The following is a 23422-nucleotide window of genomic DNA, read 5'->3' on the forward strand; positions in this document are numbered from 1 at the left end:
ACATCCTCAGCAGCCTTCATCTTGAGAGTGTTCCTCAGATCTGTTGCAGCATAGTCGGATGATTCATGGTTGTGACCTTGCGTTGCTCTGATGACACCAGTTGTCTGTAAAATATAACTGCTTAATAATTCGAACAACACCTAACACCACCATCATCACCAGTGACTCTGCCAGTGATCTCCATCGTTTTAACGGAAAACCTTTAGCAGTGAAGTTGATTAAATCTTACCAAACTCCTGGTCTATAACATTTTACAACTGTTCTTACCTCCGACAATACGGCTCTTCCTCCACAGTTGGGGTGATGAATGCAACGCAGGTATAGTTTGTTGTTTCTTGCCACATTTCGGAGGTACCGGAATCCAGAGTTGTCTTTGTAAACCACTGCATTGAAGCGGATGTTCCCCTCAATACTAGCCATGCTTGGTCCAGGCGCAATCGAGTACAATAATGCCGTCTGTCCCGTCGAATGGAGAAAAAAATACTGCTGGGGTCGAGACTAAACTCGACCCATGATGTCTGAATGTGAACGATACTACGCCGAACGGATGTATAACAACTTATCTACTTGTTGACTAGTCAAGGTCGGCAGGAGTGTACTGAGCCAGAAGCTCCGAGTGCAGAGGCGCCAAGCTAGGGGGTGCGCCTGTAGGAGCAATGTAGGAGATGTGACAACATATTATTGTGTGTAGCAGATATGCTGTATCCTTGTAGGATATGTGACAGAACAGGTTTTTGAGTGTAGGAGGTATGCTGTATCTCTGTAGGAAATATGGCATTACTCTAAAACTGGTGTATTTAAAGGATATTTGACCTGGAGGGTAGTCATTTTATGTGTAGGATATATGACGGATACTTGTTTTTGTGTAGGAAATATGACCATCTATGTGTAGGATATGTGGCAGTACTCCAGTTATTGTAGGCTTGTAGGAGAAGTGACTACGCCCCGCTGTAGGTACAGCGGGTCATTGGTGCGCCCTCATACCGTACGAATATTTCTACGTGATCTAGGAATGATTAACAAAATTTCGGCTTTCAAGATGTTTCCCATAAGTGTCCTTTGTGCGTGTCAACAGCAGCAGAGGAGAGGCATGAGGTCATTTCCATGAGTCATTAATGATGAGAATTAGGTCCTCCCAATCCCTATTTAATTAACAAAAGCAGGAACATACGAATCTCTTTAGCTTTCTTATTTTCTTAGACACCCTTTCTTTTTTTATATCTACATCCATCAGAGACATGAAACTAAGTACTCACTGTTGGAACAGTGATGGCCGCGTTTGCCAGGCGGACACGAGCACACTCCCGTGGCGGGGTCACAGGTCGCGCCAACATCACAGTCACACTGGTACCGACACTCTATGCCCCAAAACCCGTCTGGGCACGGCCTGGAGCAGAATGTCCCGCGCCACCCTGCAAGAATAATCTGATTTATATAAATGTTGAATCATTACATTGATTGTGTGTGTGTGTGTGTGTGTGTGTGTGTGTGTGTGTGTGTGTGTTTTCCAGTGTACAGTAGTTAACTTGCCTGGACGACACATGCAGGCGCCTGAAATGTGGTCACATTCGCCTCCATTGGCACAGCTACAGTTCATGGCACAACCTGCTCCATAGCGACCCTCCTCGCATTCTGAAAGGAATTCATGGTGTATGTAACAAGCGGTAATATTTAAACTTCCTACATCAGATATTAAGAAGGTCCGTAGGGTTTGCAATATTTGCAATGAAATGGCTTACTGTAGTTAGCTCTGCCGTACTTACTGAGTTTGCACTGAGACTCTCGCCACCCCGGCGCACATGTGCATTCCTCGGTCACCTTGTCACACCCACCACCGTCGTTGCAGTCACATACTTGTACACAGTCCTGACCGAATCGTCCCAGGGGACAGGGCTGACCGCAGCTAAGACCCGTGAATCCCGGTAGGCACTGGCACCTGTGGGGATGACCACAAGTCGAATAAACAGTTGTGCCTCCAAAAATTACTTCAGGAACGTGGAGAAAGGAATGTTATGTAGATTGATTTTTTATTTCCTTATCAAGTCTGGCGTTGAATTATATGAATGAAATACGATAAATCGAAACTTTTCTAAAATATGATGAAAATACCAGTATAAGCATGAATACACAAACTGGCATTAGGTATTAAGCTGGAAAATATTTCATTCGTTCTTGGTGATTGGCCGTCACTGAATTATCAACACTCAGGCTCCACGAAAGCAAGCACTCACCGGCCAGGAGGCACCGTTGAGGCACCCACATATTCCACTACAGTTGACACCATACCTGCCGGCGGAGCACGTTGCCTCACACGTAGGGCCCTGTAGGACGGGAAGACCATCATGAAAAGCCCCCGTCCTCCCACACACACGCACACGCACGTACACGCTTAAAAAAAATCTAATTGGGTCCTAACTGCGCTCAACGAATGTGAAATATGGTTACAGTATTCAAAGAATAAGACAGTCACTAGTAAAATACTAGTCACTAGTGCACCCATTAGTCAGTATAGAAGGAAATACGGATGAAATAATACTTTTTTTTAATGTAAAATATGGCTGCTGAGAAGAGTAAAAAGTAGCAGTCACAAAAAAAAATTCTATTGATATACATACGCTGTAGTACATAAATAGTTTTAGCGATATTTGGCAGCAAGAACGAGGTGCAGAGAAAGAGGCCTTACCACATATCCTGGCTGACAGTGGCATTCTCCAGTCACAGAGTTGCACGTAGCACTGTTTTGGCATTCGCACTTCCTCAAGCAGCTTTGTCCCCACTGTCCCTCAGAACACGCTAGGAGGGAGTAATATTTTAAATGTCAATGATGAGTTAATCCTTACAGTGTTAGTATTATGTTTCTCTCCACGTTGCAAAGCCATGCCGTATATGCCTGAGAGAAAAGCCTGCGAGCCGAATGCGCCTGTACAACGACCCACTTTGATTGCAGTTTGGTCCCTTGTTCCCTGCCGGACAGAGACACACGCCTGTGCTTGGGTCGCAGGGTCGCAGGCCGCACATACACGCCTTCATACACTCCGGTCCATAGTGACCAGCCGGACACGCTGTCAAGAGAGTGTTGTCATCATTTACTCGTGTTGTATGTACGTGTTAGGGATATTCTCATGAAAGTATGAAAATAACGTACGTGTGTTGCATTCGGTTCCCATGAATCCTGGGGGACAGTCTAGGCCACAAACGCCCGTAGCGGGGTGACACGTGGCTCCATTGGCACACTGACACTCATGCAGACACCCGGCGCCCCACTTTCCCTCTGGGCGCTCTTTGGAGCAGTCAATGCCAACATATCCTGCTTTACACTCGCACACCCCACTCTGGGAAGTAAAGGTTACGATCATCATCATGGTTGTGTGCTCGAGTATAATATTGACTCCGGTCTGCGGAGCTAAAAGTTCATTATAAACGATAATTTATACAAATTTTATTTAACATTCTTTTTATTTCCTGTTCCTGTGCTTCCCGTTGAATAGATTATTTCAATACAATGCAGCAATGAAAGAAGTAAGGACGGAAACAAGGCACCTGCAGGGCAGCCGTTTTCACAAAATTCTCCGGACACGCTTGGTGGACACGTGCAGTTGCCAGTCACGAGATCACATGTGCCGCCGTTCTCACAGCGACACACCTATCAGGAAAAAATAACCTTTATGATCATAAGGAAAAGCGTGTTGATAGAAAAATGGCCAATTGTAATTTTTATGTAACATTTACTGCAGTTTTACAAGTGCAGTGATGGATCCATCGGGCCATATTTAGTTATACTCGGTAAGCAGGACTCGCCTCGTTACAGCTGGGTCCGTAGAAACCCGAGGGACACTCAAGTTCGCAGATGGGTCCAGTCCTGCCCGGGGGACACACACACCCCGAGCTGTCGCATTCCCCGGGACAGTCGTTACACGTGAGGGAACAGTTAGGTCCAAAATGTCCAGGGACGCAACCTGTAGGACAGAATCTCATGCTGACACTGGGACACGTTTCATACAATATATTGATGTTCACTCGTCTTCCATTCCTTCAATTTCATTCCGCCTGCCACTCTTCGTCAGTCATTATAAGTAAGCACGAATGTATAAAAGTTTTGTGATGAATTAAAGTAATATTTGCACGGATCTTTAAAAACTGAGGAGAAACATAAACAGATATCAGAGAATTACGTAAAACAGTGAAAATGCGAGTATGACATGAAGTGTTCGTTTTAGTTTTACTAATTCTGAAATTAATGAGATATTGTGATACTGACAAACATTAACATCACACACTCAAGCAGACACAGCAAATGTGTGCGCTGTGCGCTTCTTGACTTACGCGTCTGGAGGGTAATGATCTTGCTGTACTCTGCGTAAGTTACGTCATTCCACGCGTCACGGTTTCTGGTCGTCTCGCCGTCCAGCACCGTCGAGTAGTCCTCTATGGCTGTCGAACCCATGTCCTGGTCGCCTCGGATGCTGTAGCCAGAGTAGTCCACGTCGTAGTTACCGCCCAAGACTGGAGAGGAGACTAGGCGTGAACGTCCTTACTCATGAACATAATTGTGTTCGTAAACCAACTTCCAAAGTTTCTATAGTAACTGTGTAGTCTAAAGAATCAGGAGTCCAGAACTCACTATCGCAGTGGACTTCGTCGACCAGAACGTAGCCTCTGCGGCAAGAACACGTGAAGGAGCCTTGCGTGTTCTGGCACTCGTGCTCGCATCCACCGTTCTCCATTGAACATTCATTCACATCTGTAAGAAAGCACAAAAATAGATTCTATCTCTAAGAGGGAGTGAGGATCAAGAATGTCACCAGCTGTCGAAAGCACTTACCCAGGCAAGTGAAGGTGTCAGAGCTCAATGTGAAGCCTTGTGTGCTAGCGCAGGCGTAGCCTCCTTCGCTATTCACACACTCTTGTTGGCACCGATGGCTTCCAGCCTCACACTCGTCCGCATCCTGCCATTGGAAAACCGGTCCTCTCAGAACAAGAAGTGGGTTAGAGGTCGGAAACGACATCCTTATGCTTTGTTTAATCTTTATTCAACAAGATCAGATGGTCATGAAAAGCTAAATTTTCCGTCACCATACTCTCATTGCTCCTCGACTATCACATCTTTATTCTGTGTTTTTTTTGCGATGGAAAGAAAAGCTGCATAATTTTGGATATATTAGCCTCCCACACTCACCTGACAGGAGCGCCCATCAGGTTGTAGCTGGTATCCCGGGTGACAGGTGCAAGTGGCTCCGTCTGGCCCGTGCTGGCACATGTGCTGGCAACCACCGTTGTTTTCAATACAAGAGTTAATGACCTCCATGTCGATCACTGGAAAGGGAACAATTAGAAAATAGTGGTATTAACTGAAGACTTTTTTTTTTTTTCCCAGAAGGTAAATTTGCCTGCCTTCCCGGTTACTTACTGTAACAGGACTTGTTGTCAGTGCCAAGCTGGTAACCAGAGTTGCAGATGCACTCGTAGGAGCCCCAGGTATTCCGACATTGCTGACTGCTGGTGCCTGGTATATTACACTCATCAAGATCAACACACGAAACACGGTCGTTAGCCAAAGTAAACCCTCTTTGACATGTGCAGCGTGCACGGCCCTGGTCTTGTAGGCAGATGTGTTGACAGCCACCGTTATCCACCACGCAGGGATCCGCCGCCTCGCATCGCCGTCCGTCTTGGCCAAGTATGTATCTGAAACATAAGGCTGTCGTCAGGAATTCTCTATCAGCTTATCTCGTAATGCATAGTATTTAAGCTACCATGAGAGCAAGGATACATTTCTTTCCTATATAAAAAATGATACCACAGGAAAGGCCAGGTCTTCACGACAGCACCAGCAAACATTAATGGCCCTTCCAATATACCAGCAGGAGGTGGCATCCCATCACAATGGTAATAAATATTTTCGTTTAATTGGCCATAAATCAGTGTTACGTAAACTTGGTCATTATTTACCTTCTGTACCAATAAGCAGCCATTCAAATAATACGGTTACGAGCTGCATACCAAACCTTCAGCGTCACTTGGGCCATTTGTTCCCGTCGCGTTGAAGTTCCTAGCGAACACTTGTTTGTTAGTATCATATTCAAATAATGAAACAAATCCTCTATCTTCTATAATTATTCGACGCTATTTGCTGAGGAACTAGCTCTCATTTCAAATCTTACCAAGAGCATGGACAACTTACAGATCAGGAGAGAGGTTTTTCAGTGTATCGTGTCGATGTCGTGGCGATGAGTCACACGGTGTTGTCAGCGTTTAAAAATGGTGGCTGAAATGCGAATACTCCAGTCCTTATTAATAGGATTTATAATAAATGTATATAATAATACAAGTTCTCCTTGATTCCTATGCTCTTGGGGATTATACCATATGATCACTGGTGGTGGGAATCAGGTGTTTGTAGGAGGGAACAGGCATTATTTTATACAGTATAATGTGTGTTACAATGTAGCTGATGATCAACACGGCTAATATCATGAAAAAAAAAAAATAATATACGACTGTGAAATGAAAACTTATCTGAAAAGAACCAACTATTTGAAAAGTTTGCGAGCTACGAGTACCGCTTTACTGGTGTTGGAATTGAAGATGGACAGGAAAAGAAGCATTTGCACAAGAAAAGGTTAGGAATGGCTACAAATACCAGCTATTTATTCTAGTCACGCCTTAGCATGACACTGAGAACCTTCACTACTTTCAAAATGCTTTGGTTGAAGTTACAGAAGTTTTTTTTATTTATTTATTTATTTATTTATTATTATTTTTTTTTCTATGGTTGTGGTGACAGATTAAGACTTTTGCGAAACCAGCTAGTCATTTCTATAGTCTTTGAAAATGGTCGTGGTGAGAGTAATAAAGCGTTTCTGAATACGGGTCTGAGCACGCTGACCTTCCCATAAAGATCACCTATCACTAGTACTGAACGGCTCGCTGCACAACTCACCCGGGCCGGCAGGAGCACTTTGGCCTGCCGCAGTAGTCGCAGTAGTGGTCACAGCCGCCATTCCTCACGCCACACGAAGCCTCACCTGCAAGACGACACGCCATGTTAGGCCTGCGTCTCGTGGCACAAGAGGGCGAAGCTGCGAGGGCGAGACGAACACACTCACTGCTCGGCGCTTGTGTGTGGATCTTAGAATGTAAGTCAGAAAAATCGTGGGCGTTTTTGCCCATAGATTACATCTGATTACCTTTGACTTGACTTTTCCTGTACTTCATTATTTCTTGGTTTATTTCTTGTCATACTTTTTTTTTTAAAGATTTTTATGCCTATATTAATTAATCTATCCTTTACCCTTTCCTTCTCTTTCTCTCTCCTCTCCTCTCCTCTCCTCTCGTCTCCTCTCCTTTCCTCTCTCTCTCGTCTCTTTCTTCTATTCTCTTCTTCACTACTTTAATATATTAAATTTTGTCTTCCCTTCTTTCTTCACGTTGTGTTTTCCCTCTACTCTTCCCTTCTTTTGTTCTAGTTTCTACAATCTACTCTTCGTTCCTTCCTCACGTTCCCTTTTCTCACTGCCATCTTCCTCCTCTATTTCCTGCCTCTCGTCACACCATCTCACTTCTTCATCCTCTCAGTTTTTCTCCTCTCATCCTCCTCTTGCCCCTCCCACTTACTTTGCCTTCTCCGTCCTGTCTTCCCGTCCTCCCTGGCCTTACCAACACAGGTGCGTCCGTCGGGCATCAGGCGGCTCCCGGGACCACAGAGACAGCGGTAGGAGCCCACAGTGTTGGCACATTCGTGAGAGCATCCGCCGTTGTGAAACTCACACTCATTCACATCTATAATAAACAATGAATATTAAGAATAAAGATAAAAGATAAAGCATAAAGAGGAAAATAAAGAATAAAGTTAGAGGAAAATAGATTAAAATGATAAACAGAAGACTGAATTCACTCACTTGCTCACTTGCTCACTCTTTCGCTCACCGGGTCCATGTATTCACTGAATGACTCATTCGTGTTTTCTTCCGTTCATTCATTCACAACTTCAGGCTTTCACTTTTGTGTTTTCCCATGCAACACACACACGAACACTCAGGTTCACCAACACTTCAGTATTCGTATGGAAAGAGATACATTAAGGGGGAAATGAAGCGTGGTCGACTAAAAGGAGGAGGAAATAAAAGAATAAAAAAAGTTAAAGAAGAAGTAAGGAAAAAAATAAAAACTGAAGAAAGAGATGAAAGACGGAGGAGAAGACTAGAATGAAGTTAATCAGCTATAGTAGAGAAGAAGAAAAGGAAAATATAGAAATGAGGCCAATAGTATCAGAATAAGAGATAAATGTCATTACTGTCGCTCAACCCATTCCCTGAATAACTTTACCGTGTTTAAAAGTACCACCTATTCATAAACTCGTAGGGGTGATGAGTTTGCGAGTGAGAGAGGGAAGCATATACTTGATTATCTCAATGAAGAAAGTAGTGGAGAGCAATAGAATGGGGAAAGCCCCATCTTGACACGTGCGGCCGTCACGCCTCAGTCTGTCCCCCAGGCTGCAGCAACACATGAAGGAGCCCACGGTGTTCTTGCAGGAGTGTTCACATCCGCCATTGTTCACCTGACACTCGTCGCGGTCTGTGAGGGCGAGAGAAGGCAATGGGTCGTTAAATAGTTTAAGGACACTTCGAGCATTGCCAATAGTCTGCGTTGAACTAACAAATTATGTTTTTTTTTAAAGATTATCATGCATAAAGAAAGAAACTAAAATTGGTTATAATGCACCTCTGAAAGAAATAATATGCCTATTACTTTTATTATCTGAACTTACAGTATACAAACAGCCTGGAGACAAGTGTTAAGAGACGCTTTCAGAAAATAACCTACGCTCTTTCACTTGATAAATTTATAGAAAATGGAAACTGCGAAACTGAAACAGCGAAGTCTGAGACAGACTGAATAGTCAGGAAGGTTGCCATGCTTAATTCAATATGCAAATTCTGGTGTGTGTGTGTGTGTGTGTGTGTTGATGGAATCGTAAGTTTAATACGTCGAGAAGACTTAAGTATATTCTTCATTCTCCCCCCCATACTAGTCGCCACGCCTGCTGGCCCGCCTGCCATTCTCCGGGTGGCTTGCCCTGACTTCGCATGTCAATATACCTGGACGCACAGGTATACACGCAACAGTTGCGCACCACATTCCGCTCCATTATCCCGCTGATGCTTGACCCTTTCACTGCTATGGGCACCTTTTGTCAAAATTCAGATTACTGTAAAACCAATGTTTGCTTTGACATGCAGAATGAAAAAAGTGAGTCAGTTCAATTCTGTCTTTTCTAGGCCGTTAATATTTCTAAGAGTCTTGAGCAAAAATAAGAAAAAAACAAATTACATTGTGATTATAATTTTGTAGCCCTTAGCCAGTGCACCTGTTACATAAAAAGACGCTGCTGAAGAGAACATTGTGGTGAAAAAATATTATTGGTTAGCTAGTTCTTGCTTTAATGAGATAGCGAAACAAGGAAAGGCGGGAGTGGAACAGAGCACGGAGTTAGTCAGTTAATGAGGTACAAAGGAGGAAGATTATGTAACACGTGTTAAGCTGACCTTTACAACATGAAACGGAACTCCACGTCTGTCTTGCAATCCGCGAGGGGAGATGGCAACTGTGCTGGTGTTGTGGCCGTCCTTCGCCTTTCACCTCTTAAAGGAAGGATGTAGGTCCTAACTCCTCTTTTCTGTGCATCTCAGTTTTGTTTACCTTATTTCATTATGGGATTATATTTTATGCATCTCAGGGTTGCTCTTCTTATTTCGTTACAAAAAATTACGGAAAGTTTTTTTAACAACATAAATCCTTCAAGTCTTTAATAAGCTGTTTAATTTCACTGGTTCCACAACACTATTCGGTATTACACTTAAAAACTAACCGCAGTACGTCAACGGAAAAAAGAGATGGCGTTTGCTGCAGCCACCGTTGTTTTTAGGGGAGAGGTTATAAATAAATATTGATATGGTAATGTGTACGTTTAGTATACATTGTACTGCGTGTAGATCATGTATACCTTAACCACATAAAAACACAGTACAACAACGCATCTGCAGTCTACAAACTCTACATGAACATAAAACTTCACGCGTCACAGAATCCCACGTCTAGATTACATATCAATACCCTAAACCCTTCTTCGATAAGAGCACCAACACAGTCCTCGCTCGTGTATCGCTTATCGGCGCGGCATCGAGGACGCTTTGGCCCAAGTCACCGTGGAGGAGGCGGTGGTTTCAGGAGGAGCTGCGGGGGGATACCTGTCATCCGGGCCGGGGGTCTGGAGGGTTGTGATGAGTTAATCTGTGTAGCCATCGCGGGGTGGTGGGTGAGGAAAGTTAATGGGGGAAGGGATAGTGAGAAAGGAAGGAAAGGGGGTTTGAGAGAGAGAGAGAGAGAGAGAGAGAGAGAGAGAGAGAGAGAGAGAGAGAGAGAGAGAGAGAGAGAGAGAGAGAGAGAAAGAGAGAGAGAGCAAGGATAAATGCGGCTAAATTAATTCATAACTCTCTCTTTCTCTCTCCCTCTCTCTCTCTCTCTCTCTCTCTCTCTCTCTCTCTCTCTCTCTCTCTCTCTCTCTCTCTCTCTCTCTCTCTCTCTCTCTCTCTCTCTCTCTGTCTCAACACACACACACACACAGTTCCTTCAGATGGTGTCCTAGCCTCCATATTTTAGGTCATGTCCATTAGCCTCCTCGCAGGTAAACAAGCAGTAAATCTAAGGTGTCTGCTAGGCGTGATGTATGGCGCTTCCTTCCCAACGCTTTGTACATCACACATTTGCCCGCTGGCCCTTAAGGATCTGGGAGGGGCTGAGCAGGATGTTGAGGGCGAGGAAGCAAGGAGCGAGGAAGGGAGGGAGAGTAGAGGTGAAAGGCGTGTAAGAAGGGACAAGAGAACAAACTGCCAGAAAGGGCGGACTGGAAAAGGTGGTGCAGTGTGTAATCAGAGGCCTTGAGAGATGATTGTAAGGTTGTAGGAGGGACTCTCAAGAAGAAAGGAACTGTTGGGAAAAGATAAAACTGGAGGAAAGGATTGGAGGTGTGACTAAAGGGTGGTGGAAGCACTGAGAGGCGAATGACAAAGCAGAATCACAGGAGCAAGAAGTAGTGATATTTATTTTTACTGGAGGGAAAATCTAAGTTGAGGGAAGGATGGGAAGTGTGACGAAAGTGTAGTAGAAACACTGATAGGCGAATATCAAACCAGAATCACCAGTGGAAGAAGTACGTAGTGGTGTATATTTTACTAACGGAGGCTACAAATATCAGGTCTCCTCTTACATTTATCCCTCAGTGTTTGGCATTCATATATTCACACTGGGTAACAAGTATTTATGACTTCTCGCAAAAATAATACCGAGAATGAGAACTTTGTACGTATAGCGAACGCGAAGAGTAATCAAACCTGAATCTAAAAGCGCAACATTTTCTTCTTTGGTTGTTGTTATTGTTGTTGTTGTTGTTGTTGTTGTTGTTGTTGTTGTTGTTGTTGTTGTTGTGTGTGTGTGTGTGTGTGTGTGTGTGTGTGTAACGAACAACGATGGCTGAGGAGGGTGAAGGTGAGGGAGGGAGAGTGAAGCTGTAAGGGAAAGTGAGGATGTAAGCGAGTTAGTGACAATGTGAGGGAGGTAAGGTGAGATTGTGCGGATATAAGTAATGATGTAGGGGAGGGAGGATGTGTGTATAAGCAATGGAGGGTGAAGGTAAAGGAGGTAGAGTAAGGATGTTGGGGAGAGGAGGTGAGGAAGGGAGGGTGAGGTTATGAGGAACGAAGGGTGAGGCTGTGAGGGAGGGATGGTTAGACTGTAAGGGAGGAAGGGTAAGGTGAGCAAGGGAGGGTGAAGCTGCGAGCGAGACAGAGCGTGGCTGTGACTGTGATTGGTGTTCTTAGCAAATACCTGCGTCTGTCAAGTTAACGTCTCGAGATTTCTTTTTCATTATCAAGACAAGAAAACAATTAATAAATGTTTGTCTAAGAGAGAAAAGAATATATGAAATCCAAGTATTTGACAGAGAGAGAGAGAGAGAGAGAGAGAGAGAGAGAGAGAGAGAGAGAGAGAGAGAGAGAGAGAGAGAGAGAGAGAGAGAGAGAGAGAGAGAGAGAGAGAGAGCACCAGAAAGACAACAGAACAAGCAAAAAAGAGAGTCACAACCCACAACAATAACAGGAGGAAACAGTAAGACCAACAGTAACATTTTAATCAAGACACTCAAAATATGAGACCCCGCCAGGCTGCACACGACCTCCGTGCCCCTTACCCTAGGAGCAATTTCCCTTTGCTACACGCGGCGAAGCAAAGCATAGTAAATAGAGGCTTCACATCACGCCTCGTTTGGCTGCCCCATTCGTGGCCTGCCCCCTCCCCACTCGCCAAACCTGGAGACTCCCCATAGTCTTGGTGTCGATCTCCCCGCGCGGTACATCATCTGACCCCATCGCCTCTAATTAGCGGAATGACAGTGTGAAGAAAGGGAAGGGTGGCGGGGAAGTGAAGGTGAGGGTGCGGCGCGGGAAGGGTTGGAAGTACAAGGAGGTATAGGGAAGAACATATGCAAGTGTTGTGAAGAGGATGAGGAAGGAGCGAAGAGTTTCATTTGTTGAGACGTGGATCTTAAGTTTGTGGTATGGAGATGAGTGAAATACGAAGATAGGAAAAAGACTACAAAGATGAACTAGAGAGTGAGGGAAGGAATTTGACAGATACAAGAGAAAAAAATTAAAACAAAAGAATGCAAAGATGAAATAGAGAATGAGGGAAGGAATTTCATAGATACAAGAGAAAAATTGAAAAGGGTTAAGTGTAGTGACTGAGGAGTACCGCCATGTAGAAAGATTATTACAGGGAATTACTAACAATTTCTAACAGCAACAGGCCTTGAGATGCGGATTAGGCCGTTACATTTTACCATACTAAATCACACAAACTATAATGCTAGATGAGAAAATAACTTTAATACAAAATAAAATAAAAAGAAGTTGACATCTATAACCACTTGGAGAGTATAAATGCTTATTATGGTAAGCGTATAAACAAATGAATATTAAAAGAAAGGTAATGAGTTATATAGATAAAAGATTATAAGATAGAATTTAAGAGTTAAAGAAGGAATTAATGTCAAGGGAAAGGAGTTTGATATATGAAAGAAAGCGTAAAATGAGAGAAAAGGGAAGACATTATATAGATACGAGAGAAGAGTGAAGGGATGCAGTGGAGAGAGAGAGAGAGAGAGAGAGAGAGAGAGATGAGAGATGGAAGCAGACTGTATGGAAGGATTAAAAAGTTCAGAGGGAGGAAGAAGAAAATATATATGTGAATAAACATGAATATAATGTAAAAAAGAAAAAAAAGGAAAAGACATTACAGAGGAAGGAAAGGGAGGGGAACAAAAAAGAGAAAGGGAAGATATATGTGAGAGGAAAAGAGGTATGTGATGTATGAATGTACGGGGAAATGGAGGAAAGGAAAGGTAGGAAAGAAACTTAGAAAAAAATATATATAAATACACTAAAGGACTGGAAGGATAGAACGGATAAATAGGAATGAAAGAAAAACAAAACACAATAGTCATGGAAGAACGAAAAAAAAAACGGATATAAGAAAATAAATAAAAAACAAAATAAAAGATAAAAACGCAGTGAAATATCAAATAAAAGAGAAATATACAAATTAAAAAAACAAACAAGAGTGAGGAAGAGAGGAAAACGATGAGTAACAGAGAGGGAAAGGATGAAAGCGAGAGATAAAAATAGATGAGTGAGAAGTTGGGAGCAGCTTTGGTACAGTGAGGATTAGAGGCGGGAGGGAGTCAGGGAGGCAGGGAGGGATACAATGGACAGTGCAGCATCCACGATAGGCTTCAGTGAAGTGCTTATAAGGCTCTACAGCACCCGGTAGCACTCCCACCCTCCTCATCTTCCCACCCTCCTCCCTTATTCTCCCTCCTCTTCACCCACACGCCTCCCAATGCCTCCCCCACCTCCACAGCATCCGCACCCCCCTTCATGAGCCACCACGGGCTCCCACCTTACACCTTGCATCTTCTCTGGCCTTGGTACCTCTTGAGTGAATGACACATCTGTAGCCTAGCGTCTCTCTCTCTCTCTCTCTCTCTCTCTCTCTCTCTCTCTCTCTCTCTCTCTCTCTCTCTCTCTCTCTCTCTCTCTCTCTCTCTCTCTCTCTCTCTCTCTCGCTACTTATCTGATTCCTGACACCTCTCTTCCACCTTTTCTCTAACTAATGGATGGCTTTCTTCACCCTTGGACCGTTTCCCACTAACTGCTAATTTATCTCCCTCACCTTTGTCTCACCTTTCTATAGCCTTCGATTCATCTTTTTTCTCCTTCTTCTATTCTCCACTACCATTTCCTGTTCCTGATTCTCTCTCTCTCTCTCTCTCTCTCTCTCTCTCTCTCTCTCTCTCTCTCTCTCTCTCTCTCTCTCTCTCTCTCTCTCTCTCTCTCTCTCTCTCTCTCTCTCTCTCTCTCTGAATAATGACGCTCGCTTTCATATTATTATTATTATTATTATTATTTTTTTTTTTTTTTATTATTATTATTATTATTATTATTATTATTATCATCATCCTGTTTCCTAATCTCACTTTTTTTTTTTTGTGAAATCACTCACTTTAGCTTCAGTATCGCTCCAACTCTCCCTCTCCCTCTTTCACTCACTCAGCCTCACTCATCTCTCCACTCAGCATGGTTCCACTTAGCATCCCTTCCCTTCCGGCGCCCCTCCCTCCCTTCCTTTCTTGCACCTTCCCAACTTCCTCTCACAGAATTTCAGCCCCACTCGTGTCTTCTTCCAACCACTGCTACTCGTCTCATAATTGTTCCTTCCTCCACCGCCTGACTTTTCTAAACATCAAGGTGTTTTCTCTCCTCCTTCACACCTGCCTCGCTCTCCTCGCCGCGCCCTAACCCTTCCTTGTTCCTCCACAGAGTCATTCCTCTATCGTCCTTTCTATGCTTTTGTTCCTTATAACCATGTGTCGCTGTGTCTTTCCGTATCTCGATCAGTCCTTTTCTCTCTTACTCACAGGAATAACAATCTTTTATTCTTAGTTAGTTTTTACGAAAATACTATGCCAAGTACAGCTTTTTTTTCCTTATACAGTGAGAGTTTGATGAAAGAAAGTGATAAATAGTAAATAAGAAACATCAGGATGAGAGTGACGTGTAAAGTCAAAATATATATAGCCCACACATAATTTATTATGTGAGAAAAACGTTCCAAATTCAATCGCCACACGAATCACCGTCCTCTCTCCTTCCCTGTGTCTCTTTGATAATGAACTCACTCACATCTCTTAAGATACATATGTTCTATACATCTTTCATCGATGACAGCCTCTTCATTGAGCTGAATATGAATTGAGGCAACAAACTTATAAAATTTTTAAGGAAGGGTTCTGGGAGGAGAACTGATAAAGACTGGATGAAGTGATCATATTGTAACTAGTAAAATATTGTTTCAGACAAGAATTACATATAAATCAAATTATGTGTTAGGATGTTGTGTACACCCTGGACACAAACCCTGAATACACCACCACCACCACCACCACCACCAACAACAACAACAACAACGACAACAGTGATGACGACGACGATGGTTACAACAATAACAGCACATACTACTACTACTGCTACTACCACCACCACTACTACTCTACTACTACTACTACTACTACTACTACTACTACTGCAACTCTAATACTCCTACTTCCACTGTGACACATCCATAAAAAGCAATCCCATTCATCACGGCCCCTCTTTTGTCTATCAGTCCTTTTATTCAACATCAACACACACACTCACACACACACACACACACACACACACACACACACACACACACACGACCGTCATGTCCTGTGTCCAGCCGGCGCCACAAGGACTCGGGGCGATTTGTCACGGAATTGACAAGTAGAAGAGATTATGCCAGTCGCGTCCTGCGGGGTGGAGGGGAAGGGGTGGTGGTGGGGGCTGGGAATGGGAGGAGGAGGGGTGGTGGAAGGGGCGGAGCGTGGGAGTAAGGATGTGGTTCTCTTGATTGTGATTGCTGGTAACAGGAGGTGGAGGAGGGGGTGGTGATCGTGAGAGAGAGAGGGGGGGATGATCATGTAAACGCAGGTGTTACTACATAATTAACAACTTTATAATTACAGTCGCAGCATAAGAATGTTCACCAACACCCCCCAAGTTTCTTTCATCTTCACCATCATACATCTCTTGTTTTAGATTAGATTACTGTAGCTTATCACAAACAGTCTCGTAAGGGCCATCAGGTATGCTGCTGTTTGTTCTTCCATTGAGCTCATGTATTTATCTTTGAGTTGAAAAGTGTATTCAAACCTCTCTAATTTTTTCTTCCATTACTTTCGTTTTCGCTTTTTTTTTCCACTACTAAATCTCATCATCTGTTTCTTCAGTTTCCCAGCGTCTTATTCTTTCTTTCCACTTAGTATACATAAAAGCCTTCAACAGCAGCTGGTCCTAGTAAGCCGGAAGTGTCGCTAAGCTAATATAGAAAAGACCTGAGACAAATGTAAACCATTCTCACGTGCAACATTAACTATAAAATGTACTTCGTTTATTATAGAACATTGAACATCACATACATTAGCTCCTCGCCTTGCTGTTCCCAGACTCACGTACATGTGTGCCCAGTACTCTGTCTCGCAGAGAAATGAGTTCGTGTTGATGTTAAAGGTGAAGAACGTGATTGGTGCGGCTGTCAGTTGTGTTTAGGGTCCGTTGAGGTGCTAATGTGGGGTGTTGAGGGCTTGAGAGAGAGAGAGAGAGAGAGAGAGAGAGAGAGAGAGAGAGAGAGAGAGAGAGAGAGAGAGAGAGAGAGAGAGAGAGAGTTAGATAGTTAGAGTGAGAGGCGCACATTCAAACGGACAGGCATACAGACAAACATACATACCTACATTCAGACAAACAGGAACATACGTACATTTAGACAGAGCTTCGTACTACTTCTCCTACATTCAGACAGACAAACAAACAAACACACACACATTCATACATACGTATTACAAATAAAAAAAAAAGCTAGATAGTTAGGTATTTTTTGGTTGAAGGTAGAATTATCTTTATAAAAAAAATTGACTTGAATGACAAAATGATAAAAGGAACACAACGACAGAGAAAAATATACACTAATATTTTAAGAGTACCTTGATTCTTAGTCTTTTATTTTTAAAGAGGCGGGATTAAGGGATGGCAACAAATGTCTTTTCCTTTCTCTTCTCTTCTTTTTTTTTTTCATAAGCCACAGCAACAAATAAGATAGCAGTATACGGGAACAATTAAATAACCCTGATACAAACCAGCAAGTCAATGAGATGGCAGAGACAGATGAACCCAGAGGCATAAACAGCAGTGCCTTCATACACACAAGCACACACAGTCATAATGGGGCTGATACCACGTACTACATTATAAACGGCGTCAGTTAATTAACTTTGATATAGCACGGGGCAGCAGAGGTCGAGGCCAGCAAGAAACAGGACGTGTAAACTGATACTCGGAAAACAAGCGGCAGGGAAAAGGGAAGCTGGACTAAGAATAAAGAAGAAAAACGGGACTGTCGGATGAGGGGGACTTAAAGGAGGAGGTTCCATGGGATTAGGGAGATACCGGCTGGGAAATGTGCTGAAATGAGAAGGTTGTGTGGGAGGGAGTCCTGGATGAGTGTGTGGATGTCACTCGGCGTCAACAAAGGGTTAGTAAGTGTAAGTGGTGAAAGTGCACAAAGGGGTGTTCCTATACCGTGGGTGGAGTACTAAGGAGGAGGGTAAACAGGAGGAGGAGGAGGAGGAGGAAAAAAATAATACTAATACTGATACTAGTAATGATAATAATAATAGTAGTAATTATAATGATAGTAACAATAATGACAATAATGATTAGAAGAATCTGAAAGGAAGTGGAGGAGAAGGGGACGCAAGAGGAGAATACAAGGAATAAAAGGAAGAGAAGACAAGGAAAAAAAATGAAAGTATGGAAGAAATTAGTTACAAGGAAAAAGAAGAGGAACAACAAAAAAAAGGAGACGAGGAAAAAGGAGAAAGGCAAGAAAAGGATAAAGAGAAAAGAAGGAAAAATTAATGAAATATGAGGAAGATAAGAAGATAAAAGTAGAAAAACTATGTAGACAAAGAAAAGGAGGAGGAGGAGGAAGAGAAGGGGGAAGAGAGAGAGAGAAGAAGGGGGGGGGGGAAAACAGTATAAGGATATTTTCAAAGGAAGAATATACACCAAATCCTTCTCCCTGCCTTGCACATCCACTAACCCACGATTGCAAGGAAAGTAACGCGTGCACAGAGAGAAAATAAGTACGAAAGCAAACAGAGGAAGAATAGCAGAAGGAAAAAATGAAAATGCGAGTAAAGGGAGAAAAAGCATTGTAAAGAAGAGAGACGGAAAAAGGCGCGAGAGGAAGCATGATAATGTGATTGCTTCATATGCTCCTCGCTCTTCTGATAACTTCTGTGGCAGCTTCTCTCTCACGCAAACTTCCTTCCATACGTGCTCCTTAACTGGCAAGGCAGCCAGCACCACACGCCAGGTGTGTCTAAATCCCTTTACCCCAGTTCCTCCTCCTCCTCCTCCTCCTCCTCCTCCTCTTATACTCTCATCTTTGTTATCATTGTAAAGCGAATACACCGTTGCTAAACATACGCAGTCATTTAATTTTAATTAGATGCTGAAATACATTGTTTATTTATTTTATTTTTTTCATTGCGACAAATAATAATATCTTTGCTTGGAAAAAAAAAAAAGAACTAAATTATAGTGTGTAAAAAGAACAATTTATCCTTCTCAACAAATTACGTTTTTCACACACAGATATATGTAATTTTTTTACAACTTATTTATCGTTTTCCTTTTATTTTTATATTCTTTTATGCTCTTAAACAAATTACATTTTCCACACATATTCATAAACCTGCAGCATTTTTTTCTTTTGTATTTTTTGGGGGGTTCCATCTTATTCAGCAGATTACATTTTTTTTTTTGACACATATACATTATTTTGATTTTCTTTTTCTTTAATCTTTTTTTTTCACGTACTTTGACTGTTTTCATCATTGTTCCCTCAATTCTCTTCAGTGGCGTCTCTCGGAGCGGGCATTACTTCTTCAAGAGCAAAGGGAACCTCTTCAAGGCGACTGGCAGACATATCTGCCGCCAAGTTTAGTTTATCACACACAGAACATCCATAATTATATTGCGTGTTATATATATATATATATATATATATATATATATATATATATATATATATATATATATATATATATATATATATATATATATATATATATATATATATTCGTTTCTTAAAAAATTATTTTTACATCTACATTCATTATTTTACTACATATTTCCTTATTTTTTTCTTTTTGTATTACATCATATTCGTTTTTTTCTTTTTTTTTTTCGCTTTGTTGTTTTACATTTTTTTTTTTTCATAAAATTATTTTCTTGCTGCATGGATAACAGCATTCAAATTTTTGTTGGTAAAAAGAAATTCATCACATTTAACTCATGCATCCATAATGTCTTTCTTTTCTTCCTTTTTGTTATTTTTTATCCTTTTCAAATTATGGTTTTCACATATGTATATACATAATTTTAGTACATTTTTTATTCTTTTTTTCTTATTTTATCTGTTTTATTTCTTCCTCTATTTATTTCCTGTGTTTTATTTATTACTCTTGTATTTTTCTTTTTCGCTCTTTTCAACAAGTTACGTTTTTCACAAATATATGTATAATCTTGCTACATACTTTTTTTCTTTTTTTTCTCTTCAAGGCGAGTAGCATATGAACTTTTTTTTTTCTTTTCCTTTTTTAATGCAACAAAATTAATGATCTTACTGCATGAAAAACCAACTCAAATACTTGTAGGAGAAAGACAGTCTGTTCTCTTCAACAACGTACACGTAGTACAACCATAATTCTACTGCATGTATTTTCTTTCTCTTTTTTATTTTTACCCTCTTGAATTTTTTTTTTTTTTTTTTTGTTCACATATGTATACTTAATTTTAATACTAATACACTTTTTTTTCCTTTTTATTATTTTTGCTTTTATTTTTTTTTTTATTTTCAAGCTTCTTCTTTCACAGATGTATACATTTTTTTTTCTTTTCTTTACTTCATCGTATCGAATAAGTTACGTTTTTCACTCCTATATACATAATTTTTTTTTCAAGATGTTTTCTTTTCTTTTTCCTTTATTTTTTTGCATCTTTTATTTTTTTTTATCCACCAACATAGTTTTTATTTCACATATGCATCAATTATTTTCTACATTTTCTTGTTTTGTTTCTTTTTCTTCTTGTACAACAACAATCTTTTTGCTTTTCTTTCTTCCTTATTTTTTTTTTTTTTGCATGTCTTTTTATCATCTTCAAATAAAACAATGTTCTTACTGCATAAATAACAAAACTGAAATTCTTGTGGATAAGAAAACATGTATCCTTTTTATAAAGATCAATTTTTCACACATACATCTATATTATCTTTTTTTCTTCCATTTTCTTCGTTATTTTTTTTCTCCTTTTCAAGTGAAGATTTTCACACGTACATAATTTACTAAATTTTTTTTGTTTATTATTTTTTTATTTCATCGTCTTGAACGAGTTGCTCTTTTCACACAAACATCCATAATTATAGTTCGTATTTTCCTTTTCTTTGTATTTTCATTTTTTTCCATCCTCTTCAACAATTGTCTTTTTTGCAAATTTCTATAATTTTACTATATATTCTTTTTTTATTTTTTTTATTTTTATCCTCTTACATATTTTTTCCTTTATTTTTTATTATTTTTTCCTTTATTCTTTTTATCATTAAGTTTCCTTTTGCACACATATTATATACATATTTTTTCCAGAAATATATTTATTCTTTTTTCTTTTTTTCTTTCTTTTTTCTTTATTTCGGACAGTTTACGATTCCACACTTATATACATCATTGTATTAAAAAAATTTATTTTCATTTTTTTTTTTTTTTTGCGTTTTAATTAATGTTTTTTTTTCTTTTTATTCTCTTCAAGGAGTTATACTTTTCACTTATTTTATTTTTCTTTTTAGTTATTTTCTTTGTTTAATTTTATCCTATTGCACAAGTAACATTTTTCACACAAATATCCATATTTTTTTCTTTTTTCTTTATTTTTTTATCTTATAAGTTACGTTTTTATTCTTTTTATTTACTTTTATTATTTTTTTTTCGTTTCCTTATTCTTATTCATCATCATCATTTTTTTTTCTTTCACACATGCTCTGTACATATTTTTTTCTACAACATAGTTTTTTTTTCTTTTTTCTTTTCTTTATTTCATCCTCTTGAACATGTTATGGATTGACATTTATATACATTATTACATTATGAGATGATTGTGTTCCTTTTCTTTTTTTTTTCCTTTGTTGTCTTTTATCCTCTTGCATGAGTCACGTTTTTCACACAAACATCCATAGTTATTGTATATTTTTTTTCTTTGTATTTTTCCATATATACATCCATTATTTTACTACATATTTTCCGTTTTCTTTTTTTTCTTTTTTTTCTTGTTTAATGCTTTTGAAGTAACATTTTTCACTTATACGTAGAAATTTTACTGCAACATTCTTTATTTATTTATTTTTTTCTCGTCATTTTCTCTTTCTCCCAAAGGTAGTGATCTTGCTGCATGAAAAGCAAGCCTCAAATTTATGTAAGAAAAAAAAAAAAACACAAATTTTTCAAATACGCATCCGTAATTTTACTGCATTTTTTTTTTTTTTTTCATCCCTTCCAAGTTACGATTTTCACGCATACATCAATAATTTTACTTTAAATATTTCTTTTTTTTTTGTTCTCTTTAAAGTTTTTCATCATACGTATATAAATAAATTTACTACTTTATTTCATTACCTTTTATTCTTTTTCCTTTGTTTTATTTTATCCTCTTGAAAAGTTACTGTTTTAACAGAAACATCCATTATTACATTACATACTATTTTTTTTTCTTTTTTATTAATTTTCAACAAGTTAGTTTTCACACACACACACACACACACACACACACACACACACACACACACACACACACATCTATCATCTTGCTAAATACTTCTTTCTCACATATACATCATTCTTTTCCAAAATATTTTAATCTCCTTTCTCTTTTTATTTTTCATTTCTTTTCTTTTTATTCTTTTTTATTTTCTTTTTTATGCTTTATTCTTTTTATTCTTTTTTACACATTTATGTGATTTAGAAACACCATATTTCTTTTCTCACTTTTTTTCACGTATATATTCTTACTACGTATTTTCTTTTTCTTTACTATTTTCTATCCTCTTCAAGATACGTTTTTCACACGTATACAAAGTCTAATAGATGTTTTCTCTTTTGTTTTCCTTTTAACTTTTCTTTTACTTTTTTATCCTCCAACAAGATTTTTTTACTCATACGTAAATAATTTCGCGACAACTTCTTTTTTTTATTTTTTTTACACTTTTCTCACTTTTATCACGGTTTTCATCAGTGTTCCCTCAATCCTCGTCTTCATTGTCGTTTCTCAGAGCAGGTATTACTTCTTCAAGAAAAAAGAGAACCTCTTCAACGCGTGTGGCAGGCGGCACCTCTTCGGCAATAGAAGAACAGAAGAAGAGTAAGAGCAAGAGGTGCCTCATGGGCAGCACACGGCACTTCGTAGCCGTGCTCCAGTTCAAAGCTTTCAACTGTCATTACTCTTTCACCGGCGAGCATTACTTCTTCAGGCGCTTGTATTTCTTCTTCAATAACACGCATTGGCTCCTCACTATCATACAATCCTTCAGTTCCAGACAGTGACTTTTTCAGTACGCAATCTGCTTTTTCCAGAGAATTACGTGTCTCCTCACTGACAAGCGGAACCTCTTCTTTGATAGTTTTCTCCTCAGGCCTCGATATTTCTTCTTCTGGAGCAGGTATTACTTGTTCAAGACTATGCATTACATCAAGAGGAGTGGCAGAAGGCTTTTCTTCGGAAACATTATCTTTCTCCTCAGGGCTCGGTATTACTTCTACTGGAGCAGGTATTACTTGTTCAAGACTATGCATTACATCTTCAAGAGGAGTGGCAGAAGGCTTTTCCTCGAGAACATTATCTTTCTCTTCCAGACCAAGAGACTCTTTCTGGGCAACACACGGCACCTCATCATTGACAGACTTGTTTTCTTCGTCTTCGTTGCCGTCGTCGATATCAAATTTTTCGGCGAGTTGCGTAACAGTCAAATGTTGAAGCAGTGCTGCAATTCCTTGAACCACCTGGGTGAGGGAGGGGCGTGCGTGGGCGTCCCAGGCGGTGCATAGATGTGATAGTCTCCTGAGAGGGCTCGCAACGAAGGACTGTGTTGAATATTTCATCAAAAACTCCAATAAGTA

At 40.1% G+C, this 23422-nt stretch overlaps 3 protein-coding genes across 5 annotated transcripts in view; 1 reads left to right on the forward strand and 2 right to left on the reverse strand.

The window, feature by feature from the left end:
* The window catches only part of LOC135116396 (uncharacterized), a 2364-nt gene extending 1411 nt beyond the window's left edge, over positions 1-953 (reverse strand). Inside the window, exons 1-2 of the mRNA XM_064033832.1 lie at positions 268-953; positions 1-104 (exon numbers count right to left, since the gene is read on the reverse strand). The exon at positions 1-104 is cut by the window's left edge and continues 1411 nt beyond it. Of these exons, the coding sequence (XP_063889902.1) occupies positions 1-104; positions 268-420 (257 nt within the window). The 5' untranslated portion in view covers positions 421-953. The remainder of the gene's footprint in view (positions 105-267) is intronic.
* LOC135116399 (uncharacterized) overlaps positions 1-23422 on the forward strand; it is a 294907-nt gene that overhangs the window by 10596 nt on the left and 260889 nt on the right. The window lies entirely within an intron of this gene.
* The window catches only part of LOC135116275 (multiple epidermal growth factor-like domains protein 6), a 35519-nt gene that overhangs the window by 6960 nt on the left and 5137 nt on the right, over positions 1-23422 (reverse strand). The window contains exons 2-16 of the mRNA XM_064033639.1: positions 8351-8577; positions 7657-7795; positions 6941-7079; positions 5408-5685; positions 5177-5313; positions 4823-4946; positions 4622-4741; positions 4324-4503; positions 3781-3956; positions 3217-3332; positions 2937-3062; positions 2232-2321; positions 1764-1936; positions 1531-1632; positions 1257-1412 (exon numbers count right to left, since the gene is read on the reverse strand). Of these exons, the coding sequence (XP_063889709.1) occupies positions 1257-1412; positions 1531-1632; positions 1764-1936; positions 2232-2321; positions 2937-3062; positions 3217-3332; positions 3781-3956; positions 4324-4503; positions 4622-4741; positions 4823-4946; positions 5177-5313; positions 5408-5685; positions 6941-7079; positions 7657-7795; positions 8351-8577 (2283 nt within the window). The remainder of the gene's footprint in view (positions 1-1256; positions 1413-1530; positions 1633-1763; positions 1937-2231; positions 2322-2936; positions 3063-3216; positions 3333-3780; positions 3957-4323; positions 4504-4621; positions 4742-4822; positions 4947-5176; positions 5314-5407; positions 5686-6940; positions 7080-7656; positions 7796-8350; positions 8578-23422) is intronic.

The sequence above is a fragment of the Scylla paramamosain genome, chromosome 31 (assembly GCF_035594125.1).
Source record: "Scylla paramamosain isolate STU-SP2022 chromosome 31, ASM3559412v1, whole genome shotgun sequence".
NCBI lineage: Eukaryota > Metazoa > Arthropoda > Malacostraca > Decapoda > Portunidae > Scylla > Scylla paramamosain.